Source organism: Eptatretus burgeri, chromosome 11 (genome assembly GCF_056783735.1).
Source record: "Eptatretus burgeri isolate ZD-2024b chromosome 11, Ebu_testis_v1, whole genome shotgun sequence".
Taxonomy (NCBI): Eukaryota; Metazoa; Chordata; class Myxini; order Myxiniformes; family Myxinidae; genus Eptatretus; species Eptatretus burgeri.
In genome coordinates, this window is record NC_140971.1 from 21,772,079 (window position 1) to 21,788,678 (window position 16,600).

General features: G+C 46.9%; 1 protein-coding gene across 2 annotated transcripts in view; it reads right to left on the reverse strand.

The window, feature by feature from the left end:
• LOC147016645 (5'-AMP-activated protein kinase catalytic subunit alpha-2-like) overlaps nucleotides 1–16,600 on the reverse strand; it is a 54,530-nt gene that overhangs the window by 27,635 nt on the left and 10,295 nt on the right. For both annotated transcript variants that reach the window (XM_085845512.1, XM_085845513.1), the window contains 4 exons: nucleotides 12,310–12,454; nucleotides 7,926–8,013; nucleotides 7,541–7,765; nucleotides 7,193–7,361 (listed from right to left, as the gene is read on the reverse strand). In XM_085845512.1, the coding sequence (XP_085701638.1) occupies nucleotides 7,193–7,361; nucleotides 7,541–7,765; nucleotides 7,926–8,013; nucleotides 12,310–12,454 (627 nt within the window). The remainder of the gene's footprint in view (nucleotides 1–7,192; nucleotides 7,362–7,540; nucleotides 7,766–7,925; nucleotides 8,014–12,309; nucleotides 12,455–16,600) is intronic.

Here is a 16,600-nt window from a genome sequence, read left to right on the forward strand (position 1 = left end):
TGCACTGGTACTCATTTCGCCGACCTCGGAAGGATGACAGGCTGAGTCAACCCCCTGGTGTATTAATTCAGTGGCCCAACGGGGCTTGAACTTGGGACCTTTTGGATCCCAAGCCGCTGCCCTAACCACTGCGCCAACACCATGCTTGTTGACGTCATGAATCACGGGACGGAAGGGCTCTTCTTCCTTTTCGCAGAAGAGGGGGAGGGACGTCTCGATTGTTCGTTCCCTAACTATTAAATCGATCCGCAGCGCATCTAATCGATTTCTAAACATTTAAACAATGGAAGGTGAGCTATCTAAGGAACAAGCACTTATCGACATAGCTGACTAAAGGAACCTGTATGTTGTGTGCAATCGAATTCCAAATTCGTAACAATATGTGTATATATATATATATATATATATATATATATATATATATATATATATATATATACATATATATATACATATATACATATATATACATATATATATATATATACACATATATATATATATATATATATATATATACATATATATATATTGTTACAAATCTGGAAACCATGCGCACTCAACATTCAGGTCCCAAAGTTAGTTATGCTGGTAAGTACGTGTGTAGTCAGGACCCCGTCCTTTTGTTTAGCGGGAGGATTAAATGTGTGCATTGTGACGTCTTTAGTTAGGTTATTATATCCAACGAGCCATCGAATAAACCATCCCATCTGCATGATCCATCCCCCATCACGATCCACTACCCACCCGCTGTCCACAAGCACTCTGACTTGCCAGAGCAGGGTCTTGCAGCCGTTCCTTGTCGCTCCCACTAACGCTCCTTCCACAAATGTTTAAACTCTTCCACCTACGCAACATGGATACTGTTACTCTTCGAGAGCGGAGCCACGTGGAGAATGCGGGGTCTCCGAACAGGGGCCACGGCTCCGCCCCAGTGGGGTGCGGCCGTGGGCCAATGAGGGACGGACAGCGAGATGATTCTCGCCAAGGCCCCTCCCCGTATGGGAGGAGATATATATATCTTGGAGACTCGGAGGGTTGTGGTTGGCGTTGGCGCTGGTGGTGTTTGAGAGCAGATCAGTGCAAGAGCTCTGTGTGTTTCACGAGGGAGGCGGATAAAGATCACCGAGCACGCTCTGAGAAGAAGTACTGGAGTGGTCACATTCATCACGGTGGCTGTTACGGGAAGAGGAGTTCTGTGGACCCCGACCATTCACCACCCAAGCTCCGCCACGAACCACAAGTCCCCCACGTGCGACTGCGACCAGGCCGATGACCATTGGCAGGTGCCGCAGCATGGAGTACCCCCTTCCTCTGACGGCCAGGTACCCATCCAAACTCTGACCCCCAGCTCATCTCTCTCATCGGCTGGAGGGTCCAATAAAAACTCCGGGGTTTTTTTTCTTTTTGTGTGTGTGACTGTGTGTGGGCCTCGTCTATAAGTAGAATTGTTTAAGTGCTTATTTCATCATTGTAAATACTGCATCGCATATTCACGATAAGTCTGCCCTGTGTCTTTATTTTACTGTCAATAAATTATTAGAAATGTTCCCAGCTCGTTTCCGTCTTTTCTTTATTTGGTCTAGCATGGTCCGGGTCTGAGTTCAGACGGGGTTTCATCCCCGATAATCCGTTAATCCTAGCCGGCACAGCTTTGGCAGTTTCCGCTCGGCTGCAACCAAGCCAGAGTTGGTAGTCGCTAGTTGGAACTCTACCGCAGTCGGTAGAGTGACCCGGTTCGAGAAAGACGTGCCGAGGGCATGAATCCCCGGTAACCAACACTGCATGGTTACTTAGGTATATTGGATCTAGACAATTAACCCTACACCACGTGGTCGAGATATTGGCGTTTCACGGTCGATTAATCGACCCGCTGGCTTCGGAGTTATCTGGAGCGATGGCCTATAAATTCCGGTGAGTCTGGTGGAAGGCGGCATAAACTCCCCCACCTCACGGTCGTTCTCGCCACCGACCCCCGGCGGAGGAGCTCCTGATGGAACAAAGGAAGCCCTCGTGATCCTCGGCGGACGAACACAGGGCGGAGGAGCTCCTTGTGAGCCAACGGCCATCCATATCTAGTGCCCAACTGTGTCTGCAGACGTCCTCCTGCAGTTGGGTTACTTCTTATTAGGAGGTTGGTGGCAGGATTTGCACTCCAGCCACCGTAAAACCCTTCATTCCGCAAAACGTAAAAACGCAAAAAAATCTGAAAACCCACTCCGTGGGAGTACCTCCTGTGCAGCTTCCCTTCGCAGGGCAGCTCACCGGATGACGGGATTGGGGCAAAGCCTTCGGGACCCCCAATCTTTGATCGGAGGGAAACCACGGGGTAACATCCCTGGGTCAGATTGCGGGAGAGTGTGTCGGAGTGGTGCTGAGGTGTCGTCCACCAGACGGCGGTCTCCTTGGGTTAACCTGAGGCGGTCCCTTCGGGTGGGTGCCTGGAATGTCCTATCCCTAAGAGAGGATGATCACCTGTCTCTGTTATCATCTGAGCTCAAGCGTTTGGACATCGGGATTGCAGCTCTCTCTGAGGTTCGGAGACCGGATTGCGGTGAGATAATGGTGGGTGGTTACACCTACTATTGGTCTGGTCGCTCTGATGGTTACCATACCCAAGGAGTTGCTGTAGCTGTGTCCAATAAGCTGACCCCAATGATAATTGAGGTAACACCGGTCAACGAGCGTATTATGAGATTAAGGATTCGTCACTCCTTAGGTGTCATTTCCCTGGTCTCTGTTTATGCTCCGACTGAGGCGAGTGATCTCACCGTGAAGGATGCATTCTACGCCACACTCGAGTCTGTGGTTGATCAGTGCCCAGGACGAGATACACTTCTAGTCTTGGGGGATTTCAATGCATCGACTGGAACTGATAGGGATGGTTATGAGGTGTGTGTTGATCCCCATGGGTCAGGAACTATGAACCAGAATAGCACTAAGTTCCTTGACTTTGCAAGAAGTCATGGACTTAGGGTGGCTGGTTCATGGTTTCAGCGCCCACAAGTTCATCGCTGGACTTGGTATTCCAACGCTGGCGGTGTGGCAAAGGAGATTGACCATGTTCTCATTGACGGTCGTTGGAGGCTGATCCAGAACTGCAGGGTCTACCGGAGTGCTCAGTTCCTCAATACTGACCACAGGCTTGTTGTAGCAACTCTAAAGCTGCACCTTAAATCCTGGAGAATGGTACCATCCCAGCCTAGGCTGGATGTTGCCAAGCTCAGGGATGAGAGAGTAGCTGAGGAGTTTGCGAACAGGCTGAGTGGACACTTGGGGGGTCTGGGTGCTTTGGGGGGTCCTGAAGAGTTGTGGAGCGCCTTCAAGACCACCGTCCTTGATGTTGCCGGTGGATGTCTTGGAACTCACCGCAGGGCAAAGAAGAATTTTGTCTCTCGAGGGACACTGGATACCATTGACCAGAGTCGCAGGGCCAGGCTGAATGGCAGAGCTGAGCTGTTCAGGGAGCTGAGGCGTAAAACTGTACGTGCACTGAGGGTGGACAAGGAGGCCTATGTGCGAGGAATCTGTGAGGGGTAGAGCATCACCTGTGGACAGGTGATTCTCGTCCCGCTTACAGGGGAATTCGCGCATTACGTTCATCCAAGCCCATCCCTCGGAGCACTGCAGTTCGAGCAGAGAGTGGTCGGCTCTTGACAGAGGAGTCTGAAGTGAAGGCCCGCTGGGCCGGTTACTTTGAGCGGTTGTACCAGGCTGATCCCCCAGCTGTCGAGTTGGACGTCAAGGGTGTTACAATCCCTGTTGCTGACCCTCAAATCAACTGTGGTCCACCTTTGCTTGTGGAAACACGGGCTGCGGTGAACCAGTTGAAACAGGGCAAAGCTCCAGGGATCTGTGGCATCCATGCCGAACTTCTCAAGGCTGGTGGAAATGCTGCACTCGTGTCGTTGCATGCAGTTTTGTGCTCTGCCTGGAACACAGGCATCATCCCAACTGACTGGAAGAGGGGCCTTGTTGTCCCTCTCTGGAAAGGGAAGGGTGATCGCCAAGACTGCAACAACTACCGAGGGGTGACGCTGCTCTCAGTGCCGGGCAAGGTCTTTGCTCGGATAATTATTGATAGGGTTCGCCACCATCTGCTTGAGCACCAGCGTCCAGAGCAGTCAGGCTTTACACCAAAGAGGTCAACGATTGACCGTATCCTTGCACTTCGTGTCCTCACCGAACGCAGGCGAGAGTTTCGGCAGGGGCTGCTTGCAGCCTATGTTGATCTCTGTAAAGCGTTTGATTCAGTGAATCGGGATGTCCTCTGGAGGATTCTTGGTCTTCGTGGGGTGCCACCAAAACTGATCGATCTGATGTCTGAACTCTACTCTGGTACTGAGAGTGCTGTGAAGTGTGGTGGTACCACCTCTGACTTATTTCCAGTTGTTACTGGAGTTCGTCAGGGATGTGTACTTGCCCCCACACTTTTCAGCACTTGTATGGACTGGATTTTAGGGAGGATGTCAGAGAGATCAAGTTGCGTTGCATCGTTTGGGAATGTCAAGATCTCGGACCTTGATTTTGCAGACGATGCAGTCACCTTTGCGGAGACTTTAGACATCCTTTTGGGGGCCCTCGAGGTACTGAATGAGGAGTCTGAGCCGCTGGGATTACGGGTTTCTTGGGTCAAAACTAAGATCCAGGCTTTCGGTGACATCTTGGATGCTGCTGTCCTGTCTGTGTCTGTTTGTGGTGAGGATGTTGAGGTTGTGGAGAGATTCACTTACCTTGGCAGTGATATTCATGTCTCTGCTGGCTGCGAGTCAGAGGTCAATACACGTCTGGGTCGGGCCTGGGGAGTCATGGATTCACTGGATCATGGGGTGTGGCGCTGCCGGTACCTGTGCGGGAGGACGAAAGTCCGAGTCTTCAGGTCCTTGGTACTTCCAGTCTTGCTCTATGGGTGCGAGACTTGGACTCTGACCAAGGATCTGAGACGGAGACTTTCCTTTGGTACCAGGTCTCTTCGGAGAATCCTTGGCTATCGCTGGTTGGATTTTGTATCCAACGAGCGGTTGCTGAGAGAGACTCGGATGAGATTTGTTACCTGCATAGTCCGTGAGCGTCAGTTGCATTAGTTGTGGACATGTGGCTCGTTTTCATTGGACATTATGGACATTGGACAATGTGGACATTATGGACATGTGGCTCGTTTTCCTGACGCTGATCCTGCTTTCCAGATTCTCTCAGCGAAGGAGTCTCATGAGTGGAGGAGGCCAGTGGGCCGACCACGTGCCTCATGGTTGCAGCAGGTTGACCATCATCTCAAGGAGATGGGGATGGGCCTGGCATCTGCCTGGGGGATGGCCAGACGGAGGCCCCTGGAGTACCGGCGGAAAGTGGACGCAGCGACGGGCTGTTCTGGCACATGCTCCCATACCTGACCTGACTTGACCCCCGGCCCACAACAATATATATATATATATATATATATATATATATATATATATATATATATATATATATATATATATATATATATATACATGTGTGTGTAATCATTCGCATCATTGGCTGAGGGCGCAGCTGTGCCGCTGATGCAATTGCAATTTCCTCTTTTGGTTGGAGGAGGAATTTGTAATTTATTCATGGTGCCGGAAATGGCTTGCCTACTTTTCGTGAAGGACAGCATGGGATCTTTAACATCCACCAACTAATGCCGGCAGACAGGACACCCAGTTTAACATCCATCCACGGGATAGCACACACACTGATGAATCACCTTGCCTGTGAATCACCGGGATGACAGTTTGTAGCTGGGTCTGGATTCGAACCCAGGCTAGACAGCTCAGAGGCAAGTGTGCATACCGCTCGGCCATCCTGCCAGCCCTTTTTTGTTCTGAATAACAATTACTTTTTGTTATACTACATCCGTTTAATTTTTCCACCTTTTATCTAAAGTTTTGAAAAATATACAATGACATAGCAGCAAAATAAGCTTGGGGGTTAGCATGTGCCTTGCAGCACGATAGACCGCTTGAGAATTACCATAGGCTATGACTTGCTAAAGACTTGAGAGTTGCAAGCGAGCTCTGACTGTGCTAATCTGATGGATGTTACGTACTGTATCATTCAGTAAGAGTTGTTTGGTACATTCAACTTTACACGTCATTCATCATATTGTGTTTCATACAAGATCAAAGTCATCCGTTCTGCTGAATTAAACACTATCGGAAATTACTCTCTCCATAGAGGTCGGCAAAGTACTGCTTTTCAGTTCACTACATTTCCAGTCCTGAGCTGAAGTTCATTTTTGGGTTGCAGGCTATCCTTACTATAATTCACATACCAGTGTTTGTGTGTTTTTTTTATTTGTTGCGCGACTCCTCCGACAGTTCTGGGACGATTACGTCCAGACTTGTTGCAGAGGATGAGCGTGATCCCAATTAATGTGTGAGGGTGTTTTTATCTTTGCCTTTTCAGGAGAGATTGAGGCAGCTCTCGGTTGCCTATACACCGCCCAAATAAAGGTATGCGTCAGAAGAACGTGTCGCATGCTTGGAACAAGATCGCCCGTAGCGTGGGTACTTTGCTAGTATGTATAAACTGGTATTTTCCTGAGAAAGGTGTCTGAAAAGTGGACTGCATATTATACACGACAGTGGATTAAACACGAGTGAACACAGTATTTTATTTTCTTACATATTTTTGCATGTGCAAGGAAGATGTAAAATATTGAACTTGAATATTTGAAAATATTTTTACCACAAGTTTTGCTGCTTCTTTTCAACACTCCTTTATTTTAAAGATCAATTTCAAAGCCTGAACCATGACAAAACACTCCAATTGGACTACTTTTTACACAGATTAGTTGTCTTGCAACAAGTCTATTTTTAAAATCTGAATAAAGAACAAAATTATAGGTATTGTTGAAGTATTCTAAAGGTATTCTATTCTAAAGTATTCTCAAAGTATTCTAAAGGTAATTATAAGTATTCTAAAGTGTCTTTCGACGATGAGGAGGTGAGTTATCACCGGCACCCTGGGGAAACTATTAATTGTTTGCCAAACCCAGCCCTGGCCCAGCAATGCCAACATTGCCAGAAAAAAATCATGAATGCCAGGAATACAAATATGGGCACCACTTGGTCGATCTGCCCACAGAAATTCCAGCGATATTGAAGGTCAGGGAACAAATCGGCAAAATACAAGGTGTGCAATAAAAGCAACTCGAAGGTGGGCCTACCTCTGGGTTAGCCACTTCCAGGGCCTGAATGACCTCTGTAGGACTGCATTCAAACTTCTCACACACTTCATGCAGTGTTTCTTCGTCTGGCTGACTCTCATCCCACTCACCCTCGCCTGTCTCGGGGAAGAGGTAACTTGGCAGATCCACATTAAACCAAGAATGCTCGCTGGGGTAGGAGATGGGGAGGTATAGATGAAGGGAAGCATTATAACTGTTGTTGTTGTTGATGCTGCAATGGATATATGATGCTTGGTAGCATATTACCCAGAAAATAATCTGGCAGGACATGGCAACTGGAGAAGAGGAACATGTTTGCGATGAATGTGGATGCAGAAAGTGACTGACCATATTTCAGGAATGGTGGCTCTCTTGAGTGGATCCGTTTGCAACATGAGTGAAAGCAAGGCTGCTACACCTGGTGTAACGTGGTCTGGGATGTGGAACAATCCTCCACGAATCTTGCGAAACAGCGTGGGAACGTGGTCATCATCAAACGGAAGAGAGCCACAGAGGAGTGCATACAAGATCACACCACAACTCCAGATATCCACCTCGGGTCCTGCGTACAATCTAAGACACGGGCAAATATTGAGCTGAGAATTGTATTTCAAGAAGGTTCAGATGAAGTGACTGACATCGAGAGATAGATACAATGGGGGCAGAAGCACCGGTTGTGGAGGAAGAGCGCAGTAAAGTAAAATGCAAGGAAGAAAGCACAGAATGAGCAGACCTGCCGGAGATCACCTCGGGAGCAGCATAGTTGGGAGATCCACAGCTTGTTCGCAAAAACTCTCCGTCAGACATCATATTGGACAGACCTGGAGATAGGAATACAGTTTACCATAAAAGGAAGAGGAAAATATTATTGCGTACTCACAGGAATACCCGGCGTTGCCCTGGTGGGCACGGGGGGGCTGTCTGGGTACTGAGAAGTGAGAGAAGCAGGAGAGCTAGCAGGGCCCAGAATGGGGCAGGAGAACCGATGGGGTAGGGGTAGGGGGAACTGTGTAGGGGGCAGGAGAGCCAGAACACCACTGTGTAGAGGAGTCTTAAGGGAACACCAGTGGGTAAAGGTGTCTTGGGGGTCTTAAGTGTCTTTGAGGTTTTAAGGTCTTACAGGTCATTGGGGTGTTCAAGGTCTTTCAGTTCTTAAGGGTCTTTGAAGTCTTAAGTCATTGGGGTCTTAAGGGTCTTCTGGCTCTGAGGGGTCTTGAAGGGTCTTCATTGTCTTCGGGGTCTTCAAGAGTCTTAGGGATCTTAACCGTCTTTGAGGTCCAAAGGGTCTTTGGGGAATTCGGGTTTTAAAGTGTCTTAATTGTGTTCAGGGAATTCCATGGTCTTATAGTGGGGGCTCTTAGCAATTTTACCGTTATAAGTCGGAAGAAAGCATAATTTTTTTTCATGCAGCTACATTACCCTATTTTAAAGATTTTTAGTCGTGGAGCCACTCAAAAATGTCAACCTCTGCCGAAATACAGGATGCCAACATTCGGAAGGCCCCTGCGTCATCCCGTGCTCCTTTTCTGCTGGAGGAAGGGCTGAGAATGACGACCACGCCTCTGAAGTGCTCCAATTCTGATGGAGGAACAGCAGAATGCTCCTTAAAATAGCGGCGGTAAGTCGAAAATTTGAATTCTCCGACATCACATTCAGTGTCAAAATGCAGAAATGTGAAATATTTCATGATTGCTTTCGTGATAATGTGAATCATGTCAACAATTTATGTAACAGCATGCAACTTATTAACCACTAACATCGTTTTCGGACCAGTTTCATGGCTCAGTTGTCAGCCTTCTCTTTTTCGGCTGGATTCAAACTCTCGAATCCAACCAAGTCTCGATATCATGCCCCTTTCGAGATTTTGTGGCCTAAACAAACGTTTTCTATTCCAGATACGATATCCAACAGGTTTCAGCACACAAGTTAGACAAAACTTTGGAAGTGTTATGGGTCAAAATGAGCAGCGATTCTCGGGTCACTGTGCATGAATTTTGTGTTTCGGGCGGCGTCTCTAGCGATCTTTTTCGCTTTGTCAGGAGATTTGATATGCCAAAATATCCCTTTTGACATCCTGAACCCCAACAAGTTTCAGGATTTTTCGAAATTCTTGTCGGAGATGAAAAAAATGCACGATATTAAAATATTTTCTTCCACTGTCTGTTCAACCTGCTAAGAAGTGATATCCAGCTGATTTTCTCCACAGGCATTTATCTTATTGGTGTGAAATTTCACATGCAAAAAAGCCCCATACAAAAAAGTTTTCCCAAACACACCATATTAATTTTTCAGAAATCAGTATGAATGTATTTCTAAATTGAGAATTTCCAACAATCTAATATGAAGCTTGTTAAACATTTTTTCAAATTACATTTTTGGACAGGAATCCTTTTGGAAAACGTTTTGCTCACATGCTCAAACTCATCCATGTGAAATTTCATACGGCTGTGGAAGTGTCTTGGTACGTACTGTTGATACCGACGTCATCATCATTCTCTGCGGTATGTACCATGAGCTGAATGAGAAACATCCCGACATGGAAATATGGATTGGATTTGGAATGGGGAAGTCATTCTGCCTGCACAGCATCAGTGCCATCTGTGGAAATCTGGGACAGCGTATGTCCAGAGGACTCTTGATGTTCCACGCTTTGATTGGTTGCAACACGACGTCAGCTTTCAAAGGAAAGGGAAAAAAGTCAGCCTGGCAGACATGGAAATCTTTCCCTGACATGACAGAAGCTTTCATATCAGCCGCAGACCATCCGTTTGTTCTTGCTGAAGTGACATCGCAGCTTTTCCGGCTGATCGAAACCTTTGTCGTGCGGCTGTACGACAAATCCAGCACGCTGACAAGCGTCAACGATGCTCGCGTGGCTCTATTCTGCCGTAATGCGGGCCGATTGGAGAGAATTCCACCAACGGAAGAAAGTATTGACTACACTTCGACTTTCATCTTGTACATGTATACACTCCATGTCGGACATCTTGCAAAATATGTATCTATTCACTTTCCAGGATGCTCTCTACCAACACTACAAGAGGGCGATGTATCAGGCTAGCCTGTGGGCTTCCAGTGGCGTAACATCCCAGTTGCGATGTCCGGCTGGTTACGGGTGGATGCAGGGTGAGACAGGATGGAAGCCGAAATGGATCACCATTCCTCAGGTCTCGCAAGCCTGTAGGGAACTTGTCAAGTGCGCGTGCACCAAAGCATGCCGAAGTTGCAAGTGTGTCAAGGCAAACCTCCAGTGTACCGCTCTTTGCAAATGCCAGTGCAAGGAGTAAAGATCTGTTTCCAATCTCTGCAGTTCAATTCCAGGATATCTGGAATTATTGATATTCATGTACATATCTCCATTTACTCTTGTCCAAGTGGAACTGCGCAGTCCAGAGGGTCGCTTACGGTGCAATAAATCCAACGGTTTCAATAATTTATAGGTACAATTAACCATACAGTCCCTCTATCAGACATTTGCATGTTGTGAGAAAATTACTTTATCCGATGGCACTAACGGATTTTCACAAAATTTGTACTTTCAAACAATAATTGATGATATAGACATGTTTTCGACCAAAAAGTTGGATTCAATTTTTTGAGCTCCATCTTTGACCTTGAATGTACTTTAAACATGAATCCAACATGAATCACATCAGAAATGTAAGCCTTCACCTGACTACATGTGGTTACCAAGATGTATGGTCATTTTGAGGCATACTCTCCCAGTTATGGCGTTCTCGCACAATTCACATAAATTATGAGAAATCTCTATTTATCTCGTGTACTTGTAATGGATTTTCATATTAATTCCATTTTTAAATCGCATAATTCTGTATTATTGATGAGGTATTCGTAATTCCCTAAGAGTGAACCGGATAGATATCATTTATTTCTTCACTTTGCAACCAAAAACGTAAAATCGACCAACTTGACCTTTGACCTATATGTTTGACCTTGAAAACTGACCTTCAAGGTCAAATTTGATGTGGCTCTATGACTGAAATTAAAGCTTGTGTCCAGTTGATGTTGCATACAAAATTTGGTGCTTTCTTCCGTCATGCAACGGTATGGCCTATATTTGGACCTAAGAGCCCCCACTATTAAGGGTGTTATGGGTCTTGGGGTATTAAGGGGTCTTATCTCCCAAGCATGTAGAAAATCTTCTCTCAAGCATGAAAAAAACAAAGGTCTTATGGTTCTTCGGGGTCTTTAAAGGCTGAGGTTGTGGATGACAATACACCAAGGACAACCCCCAGATTCGACAAGGTCTGTGTGCCAAATTTGGTGGTTGTCGGCCCAGCAGTCTTTGCAGGAAAAACGCGAACATACAGACAGAGAGACAGACAGGCAGACAGACATCCGATGAATCATATTCATTCGATATAGTGAGTTGAGGCGATGCCGGTTTGAATGGTCTTTGGGGCATTGGGGGTCTTCATAAGTCTTAAGGGTCTTTGACGTCTTAAAGAGCATTTGGTATATTTAGGGTCTTTGGGATCTTAATGGTCTTCGAGGTCTTAAGGGTCTTTGAGGTATTCCGGCTCTAAAGGGCCTTGAGGGTGTATAGGGTCTAAAGTGTTTTTGGGATGTTGAGGGTCTGCAAAAGACTTCAGGGTCTTAAAGGGTCTTTGGGGTCCTGAGGATCTTAAGGATCTTAAAGTGTCTTTGGGATCTTTTGGATCTTAACAGTCTTTGGGGTATTCAGGGTTTAAAGGGTCTTAATGGTGTTTGAGGAATTCAATGGTCTTGAGGGTCTTATGGGTTTTTGGGGCCTTCATGATATTGAGGGGTCTTATCTCTCAAACATGTAAAAAGTCTTTTCTCAAGCATGTAATCTAATCTCTGCAGCATGTAAAAAGCACTTATTGGGGGGGGGGGGATCTAAAGGGTTTTCAGGGGTCTTTAAAGGCTGAGGTTGTGGATGAAAATACCCTTAGGACAATCCCTGGATCAGACTTGGGTTGTGTGCCAAATTTGGTGGTTGTCGACCCAGCAGTCCTTGCAAAAAATGCGAACAAACAGACAGACAGACATCCAATAAATCCTATTTATTAAATTGGTGTTACATACAACCATCGATATGTACATATTGCAGTCATGCCATTGGCGACACTTACCAAAATCAGCAATTTTTGCGTTTCCATGACTATCCAGCAACACGTTCTCGGGTTTGAGGTCACGGTGAACGACCATATGACAGTGACAATAATTGACCGCAGACAGGATCTGCTGGAAGAGGCGCCGGGCCTCCTCCTCAGAAAGCTATGTCCGAGCAGAAGGAAAAGAAAAGAGAAAGTCAATAAAAAAGATAAGTTAGAGATTCGAGCACACCATGTTCTCAACTTTCCCGTCTCAAGGGGAGAGCATGTCCACTGGCAGGCAGTCAGAAAGGACCATTTGACAATACAAAATTGCAGCACACTACAGCCAACTAACTGCAGCAGTAATGAATCTAAAACATAATAATAAGAGTAAGGCAATGACGTTTAAATACCACAAGTTCCTTGAGAGTGGAACATTCTGCCAACAACTCTTAAAGGATCTCAATCAGTTTAATTTGCAAGCATTTAGCAACCTTCTAATCAAGAACCACGAAGGAGTTGTAATAAAATTGGCGGTCTAACCCGCCCTGAGGGACTGAATCAAAGCCGGGACACTGCGCTGAATTCGGACTAGTGGCCAAGTCTTGTTGTTTGGTTGCTTCATACATGCTGTGCTACTAGGTGCTCCTCTTCTTCGTGTTTTCTGCCTGCTTGTCGTATTGGGGTTGCTGCAAGCGAGAGACCCCACAAATTTTGCTTCTGTATCCATCTTGGCCACCCTCTGCATTCTCCCCTATACCCCTCATCGTTACCTGCGTCCTTCGTTTGTCTATTTTCTCCCTCGGCCCTGATGTTGGCATTTTCCCCCTTCTCCTTTTGCTGTTCCTTTTGTTGTTCTGTGTTCTGGCTCTTCCATGTGCCCTGACTGTATTGAACAACAACAACAACAACAAAATATACGATGCCTGTGGTTTTTGTACACAAGCAAAAATCTCGACTTTTACCTAAAACAATTCATTAATTTCGTGTGCAGCCGTCGGCTGCTGGTTTTTATCATTGCTGGGAGCATAGCTGTGCCACTAATGCAGTGCCCCCTGTAGGTTAGGGCAGGAACATGAAATTTGTTCATGGTTCTGTTGACAGCTGACATACACATGTAATCTGTAACATCCACCAATGATCTGTAACAGCCCATTTAACATCCATCCGAGGAACATTAATGAATCACCTTTCCTGTGAAACACCAGAACGACAGTTTATAGCCGGGTCAGAATTCAAACCCAAGCTGGACAACTTAGAGGCTAGTGTGCATACCTCCAAGCCATCCTGCCAGCCCCCATAAAATAACAAATAACCTTGTAAAGCATGCCCAAGCAAGTATTAGCGGCGTCAGCGGTGACCACCTAGCGATAAGATTAAGATTATAACGTTTTTGACTTTCTCATTAATTTCTGTTGAAACAGCCATCTTGCCTGGTGGTGTTGGTGTTGGCGCAGTGGTTAGGGCAGTGGCTTGAGATCCAAAAGGTCCTAAGTTCAAGCCCCGTTGGGCCACTGAATTAATACACCAGGGGGTTGACTCAGCCTGTCATCCTTCCGAGGTCGGTGAAATGAGTACCAGTATACTGGGTCGGTGTATAGGCTACCCCAGTTAAAATAGGTGTACCATATCCCTGTGTCGTAAGAGGCGACCAGGGTTGCGTCAGGAAGGTAATCCGGCGTAAAACATGTGCCAAATCACGATGCGGATCATACGGATGATCCGCTGTGGCGACCCCGAACGGGAGCAGCCGAAAGAAGAAGGAGAAACAGCCATCTTGCCATGAGTGGGGCCAAGATTCGCTGCAAAAATTCACAGCTAATGTTTTTACAGCTAATCACAGATCTTGTCAGGTCAAGGCAGATTACATCTGTGTTTTGCTGCAGGTACCATGTAAACCTGTACAAATCTGTTTCATGGTTGGGTTGTTGGCGAATAAACCATCTCCCCCACGAGGTTTTCTGGTGAGGAGAGTGTATGGAAATGGACACCCAGCAGGGTTAAAAACAAAACCTGTCAAAAGGGTGGAGGACCTCCTTGTGAGCCAACAGCCATCCATTTCTCGTGCCCAACTGTGTCTGCGGACGTCCTGCTGCAGTTGGGTTACATTTTTTAGGAGTTTGGTGGCAGGATTTGCACTCCGGCCACCGTAAAACACTTCATTCTGCAAAACCCACAAATGCAAAGAAAACTAAAACCCACTCCGTGGGAGTACCTCCTGTGCTGCTGCTCTTCGCAGGGCAGCTCACCAGATGACAGGATTGAGGCAAAGCCTTCAGGACCCCATTCCTTGATGATAGGAGGAAAACCACAGGGTAAACTTCCTGGGTCAGATTGCGGTGGTGTATGGCGGAGTGGTGGTGAGATGTCATGCACCAGACAGCGGTCTTCTTGGGTTAACCTGAGGCGGTCTCTTTGGATGGGTGCCTGGAATGTCCTATCCTGAAGAAAGGATGATCACCTGTCTCTGTTATCATCTCAGCTCAAGCATTTGGACATCGGTATTGCAGCACTCTCTGAGGTTTGGAGACCGGATAGTGGCAAGATCATGGCGGGTGGTTATACCTACGATTGGTCTGGTTGCTCTGATGGTCACCATACCCAAGGAGTTGCTGTAGCTGAGTCCAATAAGCTGACTCCAATGATAATTGAGGTAACACCTGTCAACGAGCGTATTATTCGACGAAGGATTCGTCACTCCTTGGGTGTCATTTCCCTGGTCTCTGTGTATGCTCCAATTGAGGCGAGTGATCTCACCGTGAAGGATGCATTCTATGCCATGCTCGAGTCTGTGGTTGATCAGTGCCCCAGACGAGATACTCTTCTCGTCTTGGGGGATTTCAATGCATCGACTGGAACTGATAGGGATGGTTATGAGATGTGTGTTGGTCCCCATGGGTCTAGAACTGTGAACCAGAATAGCACTAAGTTCCTTGACTTTGTAAGAAGTCATGGACTTAGGGTGGCTGGTTCATAGTTTCCGCACCCACAGTCTCATCACTGGACTTGGTATTCCAATGCTGCTCTCTGGAAATGGAAGGGTGATCGCCAAGACTGCAACAACTACCGAGGGGTGACGCTGCTCTCAGTGCCGGATAAGGTCTTTGCTTGGATGATTCTTGATAGGGTTCACCACCATCTGCTTCAGAACCAGCACCCAGAGCAGTCAGGCTTTACACCAAAGAGGTCAACAATTGACCGTATCGTATCCTTGCTCTTCGGGTCCTCACCGAACACAGACAAGAGTTTCGGCAGGGGCTGCTTGCAGCCGATGTCGATCTCTGTAAAGTGTTTAATTCAGTGAATCAGGATGCCCTTTGGAGGATTCTTGGTCTTCGTGGGGTGCTACCAAAACTAATCAATCTGATGTTTGAACTATACTCTGGTATTGAGAGTGCTGTGAGATGTGGTGGTACCATCTCTGACGTATTTCCAGTTGTTACTGGAGTTTGTCAGGGGTGCGTACTGGCCCCCACACTTTTCAGTGCTTGTGTGGACTGGATTATGGGGAGGATGTCAGAGAAGTCAAGCTGAGGTGCATTGTTTGAGAATGTCAAGATCCCTGACCTTGATTTCGCTGATGATGCAGTCATCTTTGCAGAGACTCGAGATATCCTTTTGGGGTCCCTTGAGGGGCTGAATGAGGAGTCGGAGCCACTGGGATTATGGGTTTCCTGGGTCAAAAAAAAGATCCAGGCTTTGAATGACATCTTGGATGCTGCTATCTTGTCTGTACCTGTTTGTGGTGAGGATGTTGAGGTTATGGAGAGATTCCCTTTCCTTGGCAACGATATGCATGTCTCTGCTGGCTGTGAGCCAAAGGTCAATAGACGTCTGGGTCGAGCCTGGGGAGTCATGGATTCACTGGATCATGGGATGTTGCGCTGTCGGTAGCTGTACTGGAGGATGAATGTCCGAGTCTTCAGGTCCTTGGTGCTTCCAGTCTTGCTATACGGATGTGAGACTTGGACTCTGACTAGAGATCTGAGACGGAGACGTAATTTCATTGGAACCAGGTCTCTTCGGAGAATCCTTGGCTATCGCTGGTCAGACTTTGTGTTCAACGAGCGGTTGCTGAGAGAGACTCAAATGAGATTTGATACCTGCATAGTACGTAAGCAGCAGCGGCGACCGCATGGACATGTGGCTCGTTTTCCTGACACTGATCCTGTTCACCAGATTCTCTCAGCGAGGGAGCCTCGTGAATCGAGGAGGCCAATTGCCCGACCATGTGCCTCATGGTTGCAGCAGGTTGATCAGCATCTCAAGGAGATGGGGATGGGCCAGGCATCTGCCTGGGGGATGGCCAGACGAAGGCCCCTGAAGT